The sequence below is a fragment of the Leuciscus leuciscus genome, assembly GCF_965113295.1.
Source record: "Leuciscus leuciscus genome assembly, chromosome: 21".
In the NCBI taxonomy this organism is placed as follows: domain Eukaryota; kingdom Metazoa; phylum Chordata; class Actinopteri; order Cypriniformes; family Leuciscidae; genus Leuciscus; species Leuciscus leuciscus.
The window spans coordinates 31,013,209-31,033,229 of record NC_138745.1 but is presented as its reverse complement, the minus strand read 5'-3'; the positions used below and the strand labels follow the sequence as shown (position 1 = coordinate 31,033,229).

General features: G+C 39.8%; 1 protein-coding gene across 5 annotated transcripts in view; it reads right to left on the bottom strand.

Annotated features, from left to right (window-relative positions):
- LOC309485165 (IgGFc-binding protein) overlaps window positions 1-19,215 on the bottom strand; it is a 62,180-nt gene extending 42,965 nt beyond the window's left edge. For 4 of the 5 annotated variants that reach the window (XM_082151827.1, XM_082151828.1, XM_082151830.1 and 1 more), the window contains exons 1-15: window positions 19,104-19,215; window positions 18,360-18,442; window positions 9,188-9,574; window positions 9,020-9,091; window positions 7,147-7,548; window positions 6,609-6,995; window positions 6,425-6,517; window positions 5,017-5,397; window positions 4,770-4,826; window positions 4,014-4,391; window positions 3,852-3,911; window positions 1,396-1,803; window positions 769-1,155; window positions 590-658; window positions 12-404 (exon numbers count right to left, since the gene is read on the bottom strand). In XM_082151827.1, the coding sequence (XP_082007953.1) occupies window positions 12-404; window positions 590-658; window positions 769-1,155; window positions 1,396-1,803; window positions 3,852-3,911; window positions 4,014-4,391; window positions 4,770-4,826; window positions 5,017-5,397; window positions 6,425-6,517; window positions 6,609-6,995; window positions 7,147-7,548; window positions 9,020-9,091; window positions 9,188-9,574; window positions 18,360-18,408 (3,523 nt within the window). In that variant the 5' untranslated portion in view covers window positions 18,409-18,442; window positions 19,104-19,215. The remainder of the gene's footprint in view (window positions 1-11; window positions 405-589; window positions 659-768; window positions 1,156-1,395; window positions 1,804-3,851; window positions 3,912-4,013; window positions 4,392-4,769; window positions 4,827-5,016; window positions 5,398-6,424; window positions 6,518-6,608; window positions 6,996-7,146; window positions 7,549-9,019; window positions 9,092-9,187; window positions 9,575-18,359; window positions 18,443-19,103) is intronic. The other variant, XM_082151831.1, reaches the window with a different exon arrangement.
- Window positions 19,216-20,021: the final 806 nt, after the last annotated feature.

The window sequence follows — 20,021 nt, the reverse complement described above, 5'->3', positions numbered from 1 at the left end:
AATAACTGTACCTGCACAATATACAGGCACTGGGATTGATGGCTTTGGCCTTATAAGTTTGTAGACATAGTAATTTTCAGGACAGGCTTTGACTTGGATTGGGTCAGATCTGTAGGAATTGCACTGGCCATTAACAGAGCCGTAGACGTCACGAGTAACAACTCCATCTTCCAGCTGAGGATGAGAGCCATCAAGCCACAGAGAACTAAAACCTCCACATGACATATAACTGAAACACCACTCAGGCATCTGAGCACTCGATCCATTAATGAAGAGACGATACCAGCCATCCCATTCAATTAGAGTGTCATCATTTCCAGATATATATCCATACATATACCAGTAATTGAGTGTGCTTCTCCAGTAATTGTCAAGAATGTTGTAGTTATAGCAGGGGTCGTAATCTGTGTAGATGGCACGTGATGAGAACAAAAGAAAGAAAAGTTTATTTCAACAAGAACAGAAAAAGAAAACTGTGCAAAGTAGAACAGAATCTGCGCTTGAATGACTTGAAGAATATGGTTTATTTTGTTTCATGACAATTTAAGCATGACTAAAGATTTTATGAGTTTTCACAGTAGAAACTTACTCGAGGTAATGCTGAATCCAGAAATGGTAGCTGGACTAGTAGTGGGAAGCAAGGATAATGTGCTGGCATCTAAAAAGTTAAATTTAACACATTACTGAAATAATTTTTAAATAGTAAAAAATATATATATATATAAAAAAAAAAAAAAACACTATTAAAAAAAAGCTGAAATATATTACCTGTGCAATATCCTGAACACCCATATTGTGGTTTAACAAATTCATAAACATAGTAATCGCCTGGGCAAGCTTTGACTCTGATGGGTGTTAATTTGAAATCGCAGCAGCCATTCCCTGTGCTTCCACAGACCTCCCTGGTCACCACTCCATCCTCTATCTGAGGGTGAGGACCATTGAGCCACAGACTTTTATCTGTGTTACAGCTGCCTGTGCTAACACAACTCTCTGCCATTCGGATGTTCATTCCATTGTAGAAATGTCGGTACCAGCCATTCCAAGAGAAAGAGTCATCACAAATCCACAATCCACTTTCATTTGTGGCTCTCCAGGGACGATCCAGAGATTTATAGTTGTAACAAGGATCAACACTGATGTTGTTGAAAGTAACTGTTAAGGAGAAAAAGGGTTTTAGTGAAATCACTGTTATAAAACTTAAATGCATAATGATGATATCTCATGGCTTTGTGTCTATAGTCTGGTTAAAACAATTTTGATGTTATTAAAGTACAATTTTGATGCTATCACTACATATTATTATTGGAATGTAATATCAAAATTGAGCTATACCAAAACATTAATCTTTCATACAGAGAAGAATCATGTAATATATACAAAACACACAAGCACCTGCACAGTAAGTAGGCCTAGGAATTGACACCTCTGGTTTGACAAGTTTGTAGACGTAATAATTTCCTCCACATGCTTTGACTTGTATGGAGGTAGATCTATAGTAGCCACATTGGGAGTTCCACCTCCAAGAAGTTCCCAAGACTTCACGGGTCACCACCCCATCCTCAAGCCGTGGATGAGAACCATTGAGATACAGTCCAGTATCACCACCACATCCTGAGAAACTCACACACCACTCAGACATCTGAGCAGGTTCTCCATTCAAATACAGTCGATACCAGCCATTCCATTCAACAAGAGTGTCATCATGTCCATAGTATTGGCCGTAGAAATGGAGCACGTCTCTCCAATGATCATCAAGAATTTTATAATCAGAGCATGGGTCAGAGCTGGGAGTTGTGACTACTAAGAGAGTCAAAAGATGAAAAGAGTGACATTGTAGTAAGGGGTTTAAGCTTATAGATACTGTATATCATATAGTATAGAAATGTAAAAGAACTGCTTCTGGGCTGCCAATTTGATTTGCCAATCAAGTGACAAAAACAAGGAATATGATGGTCTGATATCTTAAAGGAATATGTTGACCAAATGAAGCCTTTTGGATGATAAATTATATGGCGATAAATGTAAAAAATATAAAATAATAATCAGTAATTGCATTATTAAAGGCATTATGGTTTGATCAATCAAAATACATTTACATTTACATTTATTCATTTAGCTGACGCTTTTTATCCAAAGCGACTTACAATTGCTATATATGTCAGAGGTCGCACGCCTCTGGAGCAACTAGGGGTTAAGTGTCTTGCTCAAGGACACATTGGTGTCTCACAGTGGATTCGAACCCGGGTCTCTCACACCAAAGGCATGTGTCTTATCCATTGCGCCACCACCACCCCTATCTATAAAATATCATCTATTTTTGTTATAGTAAGAAATCTTTCGCAAGTAAAATATTATCTTGTTAAAGCTATACATCGATACATTTATTTTAAAAAGAATCTTTTTTTTTTTTATCGCTACATTTTCAAAAAGAATCGCTACATTTTCAAAAGGAATCTCTACATTTTCGAAAATAAATAAATTTTTCAAAAAGAATCACTACACCTTTTGAAAAGAATCGATACATTTATTCAAAACGCATTGATTTATTCAAAAAAGAATCATTATCAGTAAAATGTAGTAGAATACATCCTTATCAAATTGGCATGTTTGATGATTATTAATTGAATCCCTAGGACATGCCAACTTGATAAGGATGTATTCTGATTGGTTAATTGTTTTATCTATATAATTAAGCCTTGTCATTAATTACTTTCTAAAATGGAAAGTGGTGCTGCGAGTTGAGCTTGTCAGCTGTTTCTAATTCCCTTTGTCCCCTAACACTAAATGATTAACTCAATATGGAGGTTTTTTAAATGCATACTTTGTGTTTGTTGTGCACTCTGAGGAAGAGTCTCAAGTGAAACACATTGGTATATTTTTGACATAAAGTAAAGGTTTTCTTCAGCGCAAGTCTTGCTGGATTGACATGACCAATGAAATCTTTAAAAAACTGCTTTTTAGGGGGGGGAAAAACATGCATTCATGTCGTGTCTGATGATCAATGGAAGGAAACCATGCCCTGTTTTAGAGATCCCATCCCGTTTTGGAGTTACCACACCCATTTGGAGATCTCCAAGCAGCAGCTATACACCCTTCTCAACTCTTCCAGGCCTCAGCTACAATTACAGTGATTGAGGGGCGGGTCAAAGTAGACGTTGTTCGCGGGCAGCCAATGAAGACAATAGGCTGGCATTATGCAAATCTGTTGTTGTTACATAGGTATGTAACAGGAAATGAGAGTGGAATTGCTGATGACTCGTTTCAGCCGTTCAGCAATTCTTTCTTTTTGGAAACAATAACGTTATTTGTCGCGCATTTTGATCTTTAAAAGGTAATATTCGAAAAAGCAAAATGAGCGCACTTTAACAACTTGAAATGTAAACTTTTTTTTTACGTCCTTTACTGTTTCCTTTCAGTCAAAACAACAGCATAGGATATGGCACCTTTTCAGATGTCATCTTTTTTTTTCTTTTCTTTTTTCATGTGTACACCAGTGCAAACCACATTCATCCGTGCAGTGAAACACAGAGTCGAAACACAACCAAAACAAGGTTCTTCCGCAAGATGCATACAGTTGTATTAATAAAAACTAAAAAAACTGAATAGCTATAATTATTAAAATTGTTAATATTTCTTTACTAATTACTTAGTTTAAGTCATTTTTGTGATTTCTTTACTCAAGTTTCCTTTGGTAATTATGTTAAATTGAAGATTGTACATTCCACTCTGTTTTATCAACTTTACCTACAGACACAACTAGACTTGTTCCTCGTTTTCCATGATACAGATCAGCCTATACAGTTAGACTAAAATAAATGTGTCAAAAAGGACACAAAAGATTAAATTACCAGTTGGGGTGGTCTGTGGCATTACAGTTGTACTGTTGATGATATTATTCCTCATAACTTCTGAAAAGATTTAAATGAATATTAGTTACACTTATACAGTTAGACAATTTTTGTCTAACATGTACATATTACACGTGCAAGGGTGAATGTAAATATATTTACCTGCGCAGTATGCCACATAGCAGAACACTGGATTGATGAACTCATATACATAATAATTGCCAGGGCAGGCTTTCACTTTCATTGGATTAAATTCATAATTGCAGCAGTCATCGTTCCAGTGGCCGCAGACATGTCGGGTGACAACCCCGTCTTCGACTCTAGGGTGTTGACCATTAAGCCACAATGGAGCAATAGTGCCACAGCTGAACTGAGCAACACATGTTTCTGGCATCTGAGCATTTTGACCCTCAATGAAGAGACGATACCAGCCAACAAAATTAACAAAAGCATCACAATTGTATGAAAACGGATAGTTGGTTGCTCTCCAAGGCTCATCTAGGGCTGTGTAGTTGTAGCAAGGATCACTGCGTACAGCCACTGTTACGAAAACAACAAAGAATAAGAATTAATTTATATTTATATGAATTTAGAATTTATTTATTATTCATTATAATTTACTTATTTCATTTTACTCTATTAACTCCACTTGAAATTGACAAATTGTAAAAATTGTAGCTGTACAAAATCTTTACACTTATGAACACTTTTAAAATCATACATATACACACAAGCAACTTGCAGACTTTCGTGTCCAACTACACTTAATGTTTACGTATTCATATTTCACTTTACTATATTTGACATGATAACATCTGCAAATTTCAAACACTATTTTATCTACAGTCTTTATACTGACACAAACACACCCACGTCAAAACATTAACAGTCAGTAGAGGGCATATAATACTACATTACCAGCCAAGGTTGTCTCTGGAGTGACAGTAGGATTGTTGATGCTAATGTTCCTAACTTCTGCCAAAAAAATTATGAATATTAACATTTAATTAATAAATTAGATACAAATATCAATTAAATATGTAAAAGACACATGTTAATGTATTTACCTCCACAGTATGTCAAAAACAGACAGATTGTCTAACAAACTCATAAATGTAATACATTACACAAACACATACATTAGTGAATGCAAATTATGCTTTACCTGCACAGTAGGTCCCATAGCAGAAAGTTGGTCTAACAAACTCATAGACGTAGTAATTGCCAGGGCAGGCTTTAACATTAATCGGATAGGAATGGAAATAGCAGCAGTCATTGCTCCAGTGACCGCAGACATCTCGAGAGACCACTCCATCCTCGACTCGTGGATGTGGACCATTCATCCACAGTGGGGCATGAGTGCCACAGCTTAGCCGATCAACACATGTGTCTGGCATCTGAACACTCTGGCCACCAATGAAGAGACGATACCAGCCGACCCAGTTGACATAAGCGTCACACATCAAATTGAAAGTATATCGATGGTCAGTTGCTCTCCAAGGATCGTCCAACACAGTGTAGCTATAGCAAGGGTCAAAGGTGAGGGCTGTGGGGGAAAAAAAGTTTTAACTAAATAATTAAAATGACTATAGCCTACATATTTTACACTTGTGGCTTGGAATCTTCCTTGGAGTGGATTTTTTTTTTTTTTTGTAAGGCTTTTGTTTCAGACTCACTTACATGCGTTTTAAGTTACACACAGAGAATTGTAAAGCATCTCTTTATTTAGAAATTAGAAATGACAAAATAGTCGAGCAGCCAATGAATCTACAAACAAGTTTTGCGTAATGGTGGCAATGATGTAACTCCAATGCTCCTTTAACATTTAAATTATAGGAAACTTTCTGCAAAAATGCTGCGACATTATACGTCAGTCAAGACATGTCTTGTTTTGATCCATTGTTTAATGAATCATTCAAATAAGCCAACTAGAGTTTACGTTTCACTGTACCTCAGCCCCGTACTGTATATTTGACGTATATTTTAAAGTAAACTATTTCACAACAAAAGTGACAAAAGTTATATGATTATTGTGTGATCAAAAAGTCGGACACATTCATCTGATATTCTGATATTTTTAATGCGTTGTAGTGGTAGGTATAGTATTGATCTTCATTTTATGTCATTTAAATTCTGTTTTACAATAATGAAAGTTATTGTTGTATGTTTGGGGAATAGTTTGTGATTATGAAAAATAAAATGTTAAAATACAAAGATAATAAGTATAGCAATACTCCCTGCAAAGTTTGAGAAAGAAGATTAGATTATGGTTTTGAAAATTAAACCTAAATTTATATAAATAAAACTAATTAGGCAAGGCATGGCAAGTTTATTTATATAGCACATCATACACTATGGTAATTCAAAGTGCTTTACACAGAAAGGAATTAAAATAATCACAAAATAAAAGTAAGGAAAATGAATTAGATGAATTAAAGATGAATTAGCCAGTACATAACGCTCTGTTGTAGTCTATCACACAAAATCCCGCCTGTGATGTTTTAGATTTTTTTTTTAAGTTATAAAAAACAAAATCTTTTTTTTTTTTTTTACATTAGGAAAAAGTATAATACCTGGGTCAGTAATGGATTGTTGGGGTAGGATTGCCACTGTTGTTGTAGTAGATGATGTTGTAGATGCAGATGGGATATTAAGGCTTGTGACATCTGGTACCAGGGACATTTTTTACATTAAAGGCCAAAATGTTCAAACACAACATAAAAAAAAAATATGTGTAAATGGAGGAAATACATTTACCTGCACAGTAAGATGCACACAATAGTGGCCTGACAAACTCATACACATAATAATTCCCTGGACAAGCTTTGACTTGTATGGGATGAGACCTGTGACCACAGCAGTCATTCCCTTTGGAACTGCAGACTTGCCGGGTGACCACTCCATCTCCTAGCTGTGGGTGAGGGCCGTTGAGCCTCAGTGGGTTCTCTGAGCCACACATGCCATAACCAACACATGACTCTGACATCTGGACACTCTGACCATTGTAGAACAGCCTGTACCAGCCATTCCAGTTGACATTATAATCACACATATTACTGGAGACAGAATTGTCAGTGGCTCGCCAAGGCTCATCCAGACTGGTGTAGTTATAGCAGGGATCAGTATTTGGTGAGTTGAATGTAACTATAGTGAAATTATAAAGAGTGAATTATATGTATTGTGGATTAAATAATTCCAAGACTACACGATTAATACCATTTAGCATTAACAAGTCTGTAAATGCAGTTGTCATATGAAAGGTGATAATATAATTCATGAAGGAGAATAACTGTACCTGCACAATATACAGGCACTGGGATCGACGGCTTTGGCTTTGTAAGTTTGTAGACATAGTAATTTCCAGGACAAGCTTTAACTTGGATTGGGTCAGATCTGTAGGAATTGCACTGGTCATTAACAGAGCCGTAGACGTCACGAGTAACAACTCCATCTTCCAGCTGAGGATGAGAGCCATCAAGCCACAGAGAACTAAAACCTCCACATGACATATAACTGAAACACCACTCAGGCATCTGAGCACTCGATCCATTAATGAAGAGACGATACCAGCCATGCCAGTCAACACGGGAATCATCATATCCAGGTATATATCCATACATATGCCAGTAATTGAGTGTGTTTCTCCAGTAGTTGTCGAGAATGTTGTAGTTGTAGCATGGATCAGTGTTGATGGCAGCTGCTGAGACCAGAAGAAATAAGTTACGTTATTTCAAATCCTGACAGTTTGGTACCAGTGGGAGGTTCTTATGGCTAAACTACTCCCGTTGTAGGGTATGGATATAGTCAAGTTGTAGGGTATATCCTTGTCACAAACAACAAGGAAAAGCAATGCTAAATACAAATCAAATCAAACTTTACATCATTGTGGTGCAAATTCATGTCACTTTGAAGCTAGTAAAATTAGCAGATGCCAACATGGACAAGTTATGTTAGGATGGAAAAAGAATATCACAGATTAAAAACCTGGTGAATGTATATACAAAATTTTCTGTTCATTGTATTTCATGTTACTGATTTAGTAGATTTTTGGACCAACGTGCACTAAATACATCAATATTAATACATTTTGTCAACATTTGATTTTAAGCACTCGAGCATAAAGTTTTCACATAACAAGCAGCTATGGTACTGTGTGAAACTAGTGTAACTCTTTGAAAACCACTGCACTATCCTATGGTTACAAGTTTTGGGGATTTTAATGACTCTAACACCCATTGAAACCAAGAACAATCACTATAATAATGATAAATACAAAGTTCTGTCATGAAACTCTAGATGGTGCAGGCTAATAAGTCCTAACTCAACCTGCTCGTAATCACATCGTTATCTATAGGGCAAAGCTGATTGGTTCCTGCTGTATCCGTAGCCAATGAGTTTGCGCGCTTTCAGAAACCCTCCACCTTCCCCAGCTCCACCTGCATAGATCTGCTACGGATAATTCATGTAGGCTATATTGTACAGCAGCAGCATATCTTACTTGCTCACAGCAGCGTGTCATGTATGTATTGGCACTAGTAGCAAGTCCCGTACTTGCTCTGCAGCAGCAGCAATAAAACCAGCAGCAGTGTACAGTAGCATATCTAATCCGCCAAGACCAAACATATCAACATTGTCATATCCATTACCATGCCAAACGCTCCGAGAGACATGAACATATTCATGACAGAACTATATTAATGTATATACTGATGGACTATAATGTTCTTATGTACTTTAAAGCAACTATAAACTAAAAGACTGCTGCAAACATAACCACAGCGCACACTTGAATGGATTTTGATCAGCTGTCAGTGTTCATCAGCTGGATGGAGAAAAAATTGTTACAGTAAAATTTAACCCAACCTAAATTCCACTGTCATTATTGTTATAATATTATTATAGTTGTGGTGTGGTCTCCTCTAATCCCTTAGAATTAGTTGTAGTTTTTGTGGAAAAGAAGATATTTTCAGAAACATCTAAGTGTTTTTGTCCATGCAGTGCAAGTTGATGGTCATCAAAACTGGTTTCCAACATTCTTCAAAATGTGTTCCACAGAAGAAAGAAATGAATACCATTTTGGAACAACATAATGGTGCATAAATGACCTTTTTTTTTTTTTTTTTTTTTTTTTTTTACGATTCATTATTTTATAGTATTTAGCAACCTACACATGGTAAGGCTGGATTCAGTAATCATAGCTGGACTTGCAGTGGAAGCTGTCTGGGATATTGTGCTGATATCTAAAAAGAGGGAATAAAGACATTAGTGAAAATGAATGTTCACATACAACATACATTATAAAAAGCTAAAAAAAAAAACTAAAAAAAAAACAGTACCAGTGCAGTATCCTGAACACCCATATTGTGGCTTCACAAGTTCATAGACATAGAAATCGCCTGGGCAAGCTTTGATTCTGATGGGGGAGAATCGATCATCACAGCAGCCATTAAAAATACTCGCCCCACAGACCTCCCTGGTCACCACTCCGTCCTCTATCTGAGGATGGGAACCGTTGAGCCACAGACTGATGTCCGTGTTACAGCTGTCTTCACTAACACAGCTCTCTGGCATTCGGATGTCCATTCCATTGTAGAAAAAACGGTACCAGCCATTCCAGGAGAAAGAGTCATCACAAATGTATAATCCACTTTCATTTGTGGCTCTCCAGGGACGATCCAGAGATTCATAGTTGGAACAAGGATCTTCACTGATGCTGAAAGCAACTGTCATGAAGGAAAGGGTTAGTGTAAGAGCAATATGTGTGAGAGCAGTGTCCATTCTGAGTTAGAGTTTTATCTGTGTTGAACGTTCATTTAGACGTTTTTATATTGTATACTTAATATACCTAATATTGTTTTTAATACTTAATTTCATAATTTACTCTCCTGATTCAGTCCTATGCAAAGAACGGTGGAAACTAAAGAAAATGAATTGCCTATTAATTCTATGGTGTCCGAATTGTTGCATTATTCCAAATAAATAGACTGAGATATACAAATAACTGTAAAGAGACTCACAAAAATGAATGAAATTCACAAATAGATTAAGATCCACAAATGAATGTAAAGAGTTTTAAAAAAAGAATGAAATTCACAAAGAAAATGAGATTTGCAAATAAATTATTATTATTTTATATTATAAAAGTGATATGTCACAAACAACTCTGTCTGGCATTCATTTGCGAATCGATTCTTGCATTTGTGGATGGCTGCATGCATTTGTGGATCGCTTCTTGTGCATCTGTAGATCACAGCATGCATTTGTTGATTTTGAAACACTTCAAGACATGCAGTCAAATCCACAAATAAGTGGAATGCTCTCCACCCAACATCTACTTAAGCCAATCAGCTAACAGCTATATTACGCTGACCAATAGCATGATTTCGATCCAACTAATCACGATGTGCTTTACAATCAGGGCGGTCTTGCCCTGAAATAACTTTACTCATTCATCTGCATTGGCTCAAAAAGGAAGTAAAAGGCCTATAAATTTGGTAAAGTAAAAGATGTTTAAAATTTGGATTTCATTAGACCATTAGACTGTGCATCAAGCAATTCACAGTATTATATTTTATGAGCCTTTGAAATGCCAGAGAAGCTTTACATCTCTGTTATGGGAACCACGCCTTATGGAAGCGTCACGTTATTCAAAATATACAGAAAAGCATCAATAAGTAGCTGACTAATGAATAGGGGGGATTGGGGGGATGTAAAAAAACAAACTTGCATCACAATAATTGAATAGTGATTGTCAAAGCATTTGGTAAACTAAACAGAATTGTATTAAAGGAGAACTCCGGTGAATTTTTAAGTTAATCTTGATCGTTTTACCTTTGTGAGTACTGTCTATAGAAAAAAAAACGAACCGGATCGGTGCTTGCAACGCGGAGCTGTTACAGTTAATGCCCAGAGCTCCCATTCAGCTAAAACGGCAGTTTTGGGGGCATAAACCTAAAGAGTGTCTTTGTGCCTCTTAACAGACACAAAATGCAATTAAAATGTCTGTCCAACATGAACAGGGCCCTTACATGACAACAAGATGCGTTTAGCAACTTAGCCATTGTTTAAACTCACCTAAATAGTGTTTTAGACGGCTAGCTGTAGTCTCGCACTGAAGTCCCGTGGGAACTCAGTTGTAGCCGGAACACGACGCTCCTCCCACCTGCACTATGTGCGCGATTTTTTCCCCCAAACCACTTCAGCGGAAATCCCGCCCTGCAGCTGATTTAATTGGTTTAGGTTACAGTGACGATTGACATGACCAATGAAAACCTTAGAATCAGCTGCAGGGCGGGATTTCCGCTGAAGTGGTTTGGGAAAAAAAAAATCACGCGCACTTTTTCCGGCTACAACTGAGTTCCCACGGGACTTTAGCGCGAGACTACAGCTAGCCGTCTAAAACACTATTTAGGTGAGTTTAAACAACTCACTTCATAAGCCATAGTATAGCGTCCACAAGCCAATGTGAGAGGCATTGCTTTGAAATGGGACTCCCCTTGTGCGGGGGAGCCCTTGAAACAAAGAGCTGGTCGCTCTTGCGGAAAGCACTGGCCCTGGTCATATATGCTTGCAGAGCAAGAACGGGACACAGAACATTCAGCCCCTGATCCTCCAGGGAGGCAAAGGGTGGAGGGTGAAAAGCGGATAGCTCCAAAACCTCCAAAGTGAACGCAGGGAAGCATTTCGGCATGAAGGCCGGGTTAGGCTTAAGGGAAACCTTATCTCCACTTAGGGAGAATTTGGCGCACGAGGGGTGAACCGAGAGTGCATGTAGCTCACTGACCCGTTTAGCAGATGCCAAGGCCGAGAGCAAAGCTGTTTTGAGGGACAGCAGCTTAAGGGAAATTCTCCCCAGAGGCTCAAAAGGATACAGAGACCGCACTTCCAGCACCATGGAGAGGTCCCACTCTGGAACAGATCTCCTGATGACCGGCAAAGAGCGGCGTGCACCCTTCATAAAACTGCGGGTTAGAGGGTGCTGCCTGACGGTGGAGCCCTCAAAACCCACATGACAGGCTGAAATCGCAGTCAGGTAGACCTTAATGGTGGAAAAGGACCTGCCTCTTTCCATGAGGTCTTGCAGGAAACATAAAATATCAGGCACCGAGCACTGATAAGATGTGAGACCACGCCCATCACACCACCCTTCGAACACTTGCCACTTACAGCCATATAGGGATCGCGTGGAAACGGCCCTGGCATTCTGATTAGTGGCGATTACACGCGGCGGGAGCCCCAGTGCATTTAGGTTTGTCCTCTCACGGGCCAGGCCCAGAGAGCCACCCTGTCCGGGTGGGGGTGGTAAATCTCCCCGTTGGCTTGGGACAGTATGTCCGTGCGAGGGGGGAGGCGCCATGGCTCGGCGTATAATGGAGGGGTTATCTCTGCCGGCCACGGGGCTTTGGGCCACCTGGATGCTATCAGAATGAGAGACAGGCCGTGCTATCTCACCCTGGCCAGTGTGAAATTATCAGGCACAGGGGAGGAAAAGCATACAGCAGTACTTTGGGCCATGGGTGGGCCAGTGCGTCTGCCCTGAGGGGCGCGTCCACGTCCTTCAGCGAGAAGAACATAGGACAATGGTGGTTTTCGCGCGAGGCGAAAAGATCTACGGCTGCCTGTCCGAATCTCATCCATAACATCTCCACTATCTGCGGGTGAAGACACCAATCCCCGTAGATTGGGTTTCCCCTCGATAGCAGATCCGCGCCTCTGTTCAGAATGCCCGGAACATGAGTCACACGCAATGACAGAAAAACCTGTCTGCTCCACACCAAAAGCCTGTAAGCTAGAGCGTGGAGTTTCGACGAGCGCATGCCGCCCTGACGGTTGATATAAGCCACTGCCGTGGTATTATCGCACCGTACTAGAACGGGATGTCCCTGCAGGCGAGGCAGAAAATGATTCAGAGCTTTCCAAATGGTAAAAGCTCTAAATGGTTAATGTGCGCTGAACGTAGTCTGCTCAGCCACAGACCGTTCACCGTTCTGCCTTCCTGGGTGGTTCCCCAGCCTGTTAAGGACGCATCTGTCGTCAAAACTTTCCTCATCGTAACCGTCCAGAGGGGGGTTCCTCGTGCGTAAAAGTTCTCGCTCTCCCAATGGCGCAGGGCCGCCAAACAGGCGTGTGTCACTGTTACCGAGCGGCAGAGATCGCGAATCGGGCTGAAATGTAGTGACAAAACCCATTTCGTGAACGCTCTCACTCTCAGGAGACCCAATGGCACAACTTGGATAGATGAAACCATGAGACCCTGCAGCCTGAGGCATGTGCGATATTGGACTCTCGCCCCTTCTCTGAACTGAGACAGTCCATCAGCGAGCGAACGCGCTCTTGCGAGAGACGCGCTCGCATGGAGACTGAGTTCAATTCCAAGCCCAGGAAAATGACATTCTGACTGGGAGTCAGATTGTTTTTGCTCGCATTCACCTCGAACCCGAGGGATGTGATGTGCGCGAGCACCCGGCCGGTGTCCAGCGACACCTTCTCCTTCGATTTGGCTATGATGAGCCAATCGTCTATGTAAGTCAGAATTCTCAGCCCTGATAGTCTCAGGGGCGCCACGCCCGCCTCCGCACACAGACAGAAAGTTCGGGGACTCAAATTGCGCCCGAACGGAAGAACTGTGAATTCGTAACAAATGCCTTGGTAGGCGAAACGAAGATATTTCCTGTGTGGAGGGTAGATGCTTATGTGAAAGAAAGCATCTTTCAGATCGACTGATGTGAACCAGTCGTTCTGCTTTATGGCACGGGCGAGAGAGCCTTGTGTCACATTCTGAAATTGTATTTCCTCAAGTGTTTGTTCAACACTTGAAGGTCCAATATAGGGCGGGGGGCGCCACGCCTTTTGGAACATGAAAATACCAGGAATAAAAACCATGGTTTATCAGATTGGGTGGCACCATCTGAATCGCTCCCTTGTTTAGGAGGGAGGAAATTTCCTCTTTCAGAATGTGTGAGGCATTTTCTTCTGTGTGAGAAGAGAGAACGCCATTGAAAAGCGCAGGTTTTATTGCAAACTGCAGCCTGTAACCCTGGGTTACGGTACGCAAAACCCACTCGGGCGCTGAAACGGCTTGCCAAGCCGCTTCGTGACTCACGAGCGCCCCCGCTCGGGCCAGAGCGGGGCTGTATGGACCCAGCTGGTTCATTTGTGATGCAAAGGCACCATCTAGTGGGCACACTAGAGGCGACATGCAGGGGTTCGGAGGGATTTCCTCTCTCTGCAGTGAGAAGTTTTCTCTGTGGAGAGAGGTCTTCTCTCCAAAATGAATTAATTTGATTCGTAACTTTGTGTGTTTTGTGTTGAGCAAACACTGGGGCCGAAGCCTTTATTGACAGAGTGAGTGGAACATAGTGTGGTGTCCACTGTGCTAAACTTTCCCTCACAAGTTGCCCCCTGAAAGTGGGGGGAAAACACACATCTCCTGAACACATGAACTGGGCAGTCTCAAGTGCAGGCAGAAAAATAATATCTGCGGAGAGAGATACTCTCTCTGTAACGGATTGATTTAATTTGTTTGTTTAAAAGTGTTATTTAGTTATGTGTGTGTTTTGTGTTGGGGAACACAGGGGCCGAAGCCTTCCACACACAACGTCCACTAAAAACACATGGGCTGGGCAGCCACGAGACGGGATTAACCGACCGTCCGCGGGAGACCCTGTGTCTTTTGGACAGGGGTTCCGGGACCGGGAGAGAATCCGGAGGGCTCGTGGCCCGTGATGCGGGCTCGATACTCCCAACGGTCGAACAACAGGCAGGCTGCTTGCGTTCGGGGCCGCCTTCCTAGGAAGGCATAAATTGAAAGCCTCAACCCGTAATCGTAACACATCAAGGCCCGTGAGACCGTGTTAACAGTCTAGCGGGACACTCCAGCCGTGCTTATGAGCTTCGCGAATGCTGGAAAAAACGGTTTTAAGAGTTGTTTCCTCAGGGTGGTCCCAGCGCTTACCCATCGTAAATATTCCTATTTCCTGGTCGGTGGCGCTCTGTGGAGCTGCCCACACAATGTTGAGACGAACGGCCGCTCGCTCACAAACTTCCAGGAGGATGGACTGAGGCAAAGCCGCGTGAGCGCTAGCCTAGGGAACGCTAAAAGGACCGCGTCATCCCCGTCGCCGGAACCGGCCGGTTCGTCAACGAAAGTGAGGTTTTCCCGCGAAGATGTCCTCTTCAGGGAATGCAGATTGGGCTAAATATTTATAATTTATATTTATATTAAATATTTTAGAGAGGTGGCGCTCCGGGAGTCCCCCGGTAGCGCGTCATCATCACCGTGTCCCCCATCCGAGTCAGAAAGGCCGAGCACGGCGCGCTGGGTCGTGCAAATAAAAACCGGCTTAGTAAAAGCTACATGGGTAGCAATTATAATGACCGCAAATCTCCGGGTTCTCCAAAGCTTCTTGAGCGTGTTAAGCCCAAACAGACCGCGCAGAACGAGAGGGTCCTTAGCGGCGATGAGAGCACCACACGCGGCCGGGCAGGCTCGTCGTGATAGGCTGTTACCCGGAGAAGCGGCGGTTTAGACGGCCACATAGCCATGGGTGGGCCAGCGGTGAAGAACTCGGAAAAATCCATGGCGGGCAGCCCTGTAAGGAGGAGCAGGTGAAGGAAAGTGAGAGCGCGGGCGGCTCCGGATGCAAAAAACACAGCGGATAGGCTGAAGAAACGACTGTCACTCACGTCTGGCGGAGGCTGATCTGGCGATATGTCCTCCTGAAGACTCGAAAGTGACCAGCGTAACGTTAATCCAACCGAACTGTGTCAGTGCAGACTGCAGAGATCGCGAGAAGCGAATGTCAACTGAGGGGGAGGAGCGCGCCTGACAGCTATATGCCTTACGTATTGGCTGCACGCTTCTGTCTGTTAGCCAGACTTGGTGCAATTGGATGCTTCTGCAAAGGTCAGGTACAGGATGCCCTTCCCATAGGTGGATCTCAAAACGAGATGATGAAAGAGAACCTTTCTAAGCAAACGCTTAATGGGGCATAATATACCAAGACAGTGATATTAAAAGACCAAACTCACTAAACATCATACTAAAAGTATACTATGTACAAAAATATCAGATGTCACATTAAGCGTTTTCTTATAACGATTTTATATGGGATTAAAATTGGATGAATTTACTCCCGAATGAGTTTTTGGAACCAGCAAACCCCGAGTAAGCCAGGTTTGGGTTAATAAACCGAGAGTTCAGGGTATATGTGAGGGTAAGTTAACCTTGCTTTCTGGAATACACCTCAGGTTAGAAGCTAATGGCAAACCCGACCCGGTCACGATCCAGAAAGATCTTTGGTGGTTATGTGATCATTTTTCAATCTTTTCGTTTAATAATCTTTAATCACTGTGAATAAGACCTGCATCGTTTGTTTAATGCTAATCATATCATAAAAAAAGAAAGACTGATTAAACTTGCAAAGATAACATGGCTGTATAAGTTTATTTTTTGTTTAACGGTAGTCATTTTGCTTCCACATTGCTTGAAAGGTAAGATATATATCACATCATATCATATATGTATTTTATTATAGAAATACATTATAGCATAGAAAATGCCGTTCCAAAAAAAAAAGGCCGTCTGAATGTAGATCAGCAATTTGTGTGATGAGAATTACATCTACTATATAGTACAATAAAATAAACATTACTTTATTTTAATAGTGCTTTAATGATATAACTATGTGAAAGTGAGTACATGTTCCTGGATCAACATCTTTGTTGATCCTGGAACAACTTTCCAATCAACCAATTAGATTTGAGAGACAAGTTTACGGTTTATGTTAAGTTTAGGCTTAGAACCAGAGTGAGGTGCCTTCAACATCAGTGTTATTCACCTATCACTCTCTGATTTTAGGGAAAAGTTATGGGTAGGGTTAGGTTTAGGGGTAGGGATAGGGTAAGGACTACATTTTGGGACAGGAATGTTATCCAGGATCAACAAAATATGTTGATCCAGGAACATGTCTTACTTGGCAAAATCACGATTACCATATATAATATTGTGTGCAATCTGTCACGCCCACTGGAGCCTCAGCATAGTGCTGAACACTTCTGAAGTAAACTAACCCTGGAACAGAACCTGCTCCGGAGCAGGTTATGTTCAGAGAGTAGGTTGCTATGCTATATAACCTGATAGTTACGTTCGTTTTTTGGAACTGAAAGTTGAGAGGTGATGAGGTATGTCACCTAACCTGCTTTCTGGACTACTCCCCTGGACTAAAATGCGAAATGAACTAAAACACAAACAAAACAACTGAAAACGAGACATAACTTACAGATAAGAACAATAAACATTTATTGGTGAACTTATCTGGTGTCTATGTGTGTTTATCGTGGGATATTGGGGGAAGGATATAGTGATATGCAACTGGAGTGTAAACCTGACCCTAGTGTGCACCCAAGTGTAGGGAAAACAAGAAAACGGGTGGATAGTGGTGCAAAATGAATCTGTTCCCCGAGTCTAATGCAAAACATGATTGTCTGTAGCGAGAACATGCTATGATTGGTGCGTAATGTGGCTGTTATCTGATTGTCTGGGTGGAGTCCACTTATTTGTGGATTTGTCTGCACATATTGATGCCAGAAGTGTTTCACAATCCACAAATGTATGCTGTGAATGCACTACAAGCCATCCACAAATGCGTGAAGCCATCCACAAATGCACAGGAAGCGATTCACAAATGAACGGCAGGAATAACACATTGTGACAACACATTTGTAAAATTTATTTTTATTTGCAAATCTCATTTTATATAGGCTATTTGTGAATTTTATTATTATTTTTAACATTTATTTGTGAATTTGACTAATTTTTGTCAATCTCTTTACATTTATTTGTGAACCTCAATCAAATTATTTGGAATAATGCAACAATTCTGACCCCCTATAATTCAGTTAAATAATCAATTTGTGTTCTGAATACATGAATCAAGTAAACTCAGTTTTGCATAATGAACAGAATCAAATTAAGTTACTACAAAATGTTCAGCAATTGTGTTGCTGTAGCTCATTTAATTAAGTAAATTGAACAATCAATTTTTTTTTTCAATATAGATTGTATTTACAATTGTATTGTATTACTGAAAGAATCAATCTTATCAGTTCACATTATACTTGCAGGAAATGACTGCCACGCATTATTAGCATCTCATAATTGCGACTTTTTATCTCACAATTGCGAGTTTACATCTCGCAATTCTGACTTTATATCTCGCAATTCTGAGAAATAAAGTCAGAATTGCGAGATGTAAACTCGCAATTGTGAGATAAAAAGTCGCAATTATCTTTTAAAATCTTTTATTCTGTGGCGGAAACAAGCTTCCATAGCATACATAAACATTTTTGTTGCAAAATTTTGTTTGCAAATATGAAAAGAAGCGAAAAATGCAGTAAATTGTGTTAAAATGTTCAAAACACATTTTACATTGTTTACAAAGTAAAGGATTAAAAGAGGAAAAATTAAGGCTAATTCATGAAGAAGTGCATTGTTATAAAAACTCTTACCATTAATCAACAGGAGAAGTGACACACACAATGAGATTAGAAATCTCATTGTGGCAGACTGCTCCTGAAGATGTCAAAGTGATCTGTAAAATGAACAAAGTTTACACACACGCACACACACATTTATACACTATATAGTGATCTCAAATTTGAACACTTAAGCCAATTAAAAATGTGTAAATGTCTTTGCGTTTTATAACAAAATATTTAAAAAGTGCCTTTTTTTAAAAGAAAGCATTAACACAAGGGGAACTGACTTGATATATCCACAACAAGTTTGCAAGACCAATTAGTTAATAACAACAGATAAAGAATCTCAGAAAGGTGAAATTAGTTCTGAGGAAAATTTTTACTTTATAGCAGCAGCAGTAATAAAAAAAAAAAATTTGGTTAACTTTTCACATATAATTTTTCCATAAATGCATCGTATTTTCATTAAACTATTGCCACTACAGCAATAGTTGTTTTGTTTTGCTGTGCTATATTTGCACTCCTAAAATAACTAACATAAATATTTTACACTATAATTACATTCTAAGCTGGTAGTTTGCCGTATAGAAGATGCTTTTGAAATGCTTTGTGTACATTTATAAAAACTGCAACTACTGTATTTCACAATTCCAGAACAAGTTATTAAAATGTTCATGGGTAGACATAATGAGCTAATATCACAAAACAATTGATATGTATAACAAAAGCATTTGAAAGAGTGAGTAGATGTGATGAATGAAGAAGTAATTTCACCTGATGATGAAATGCTGCTTCAGAGTAAATCAGGGTGATTCTCTCTTCGCCAGTTCAACCAGAAGACAATGATGCTGAAAACTGCACGCCTCAGTCATATGTATATTAATAAATGTGGGAGGACTGTGACGGGAACCAAAAGTATTTTCTCAACAATGACCTTAAACCAGCTTTTCCATGTGTTTAATGCATGTGTGTGGTGTGTCTGCCATTAAATGTGTTTACTTCCTTGTATTAATGTAATATACCTTTACTTTAGAAAGACTGTGTATTACAGTATATCTTGATTGTTCAAATTAATCCTAATTAAGAATTGCATTTAAGCATAAACAAAAAAACTATGCACACTTAAAATTGATGTGCTACCAACTTTGCATTAAGAATGTTAGAAATAGAAAGCTTAATTTTGACACTTGTCCTAGCCCTTGTGCGTCAATTAAAAAAAGTTACACATAGGTGTGTAATAGTGGACAAAAATGTCTGTGTCAAAAAACTGTCATAAAATTTGAAGCTTGGGAGCACAGACTTAAGTTTGGTCCCATTTTAAAGAAGACCCTTGGCAGATTATTGCTGAAGTAAACAAAAGTTTAAAAAGTGAAACCAAAAAAAAGAGTTATAGTTAAGTTCATGAAAATTATCTATGAACATTATATAAAATATGTATTTTATGAAACATGTTGGACTCTAAAACTGCAAGAAAATCAAAGCCAAACATTCTAAACAAATTGTGTTCCAAATTTGAGGCTGATATCTCAAAAAAAAAAAAGGGAAAAAAAAGAGAGAGAGAGAGAGAGAGAGAGAGAGAGAGCTTTCAATAATGATTTTGTTTTGGAGCAGTACCAAATTTCACCTATTAAATGCCAGAAAAGCTCCACTGGTGCACACAGTGGTTGGATTTGGGATTTGCAGTAGAGTTTT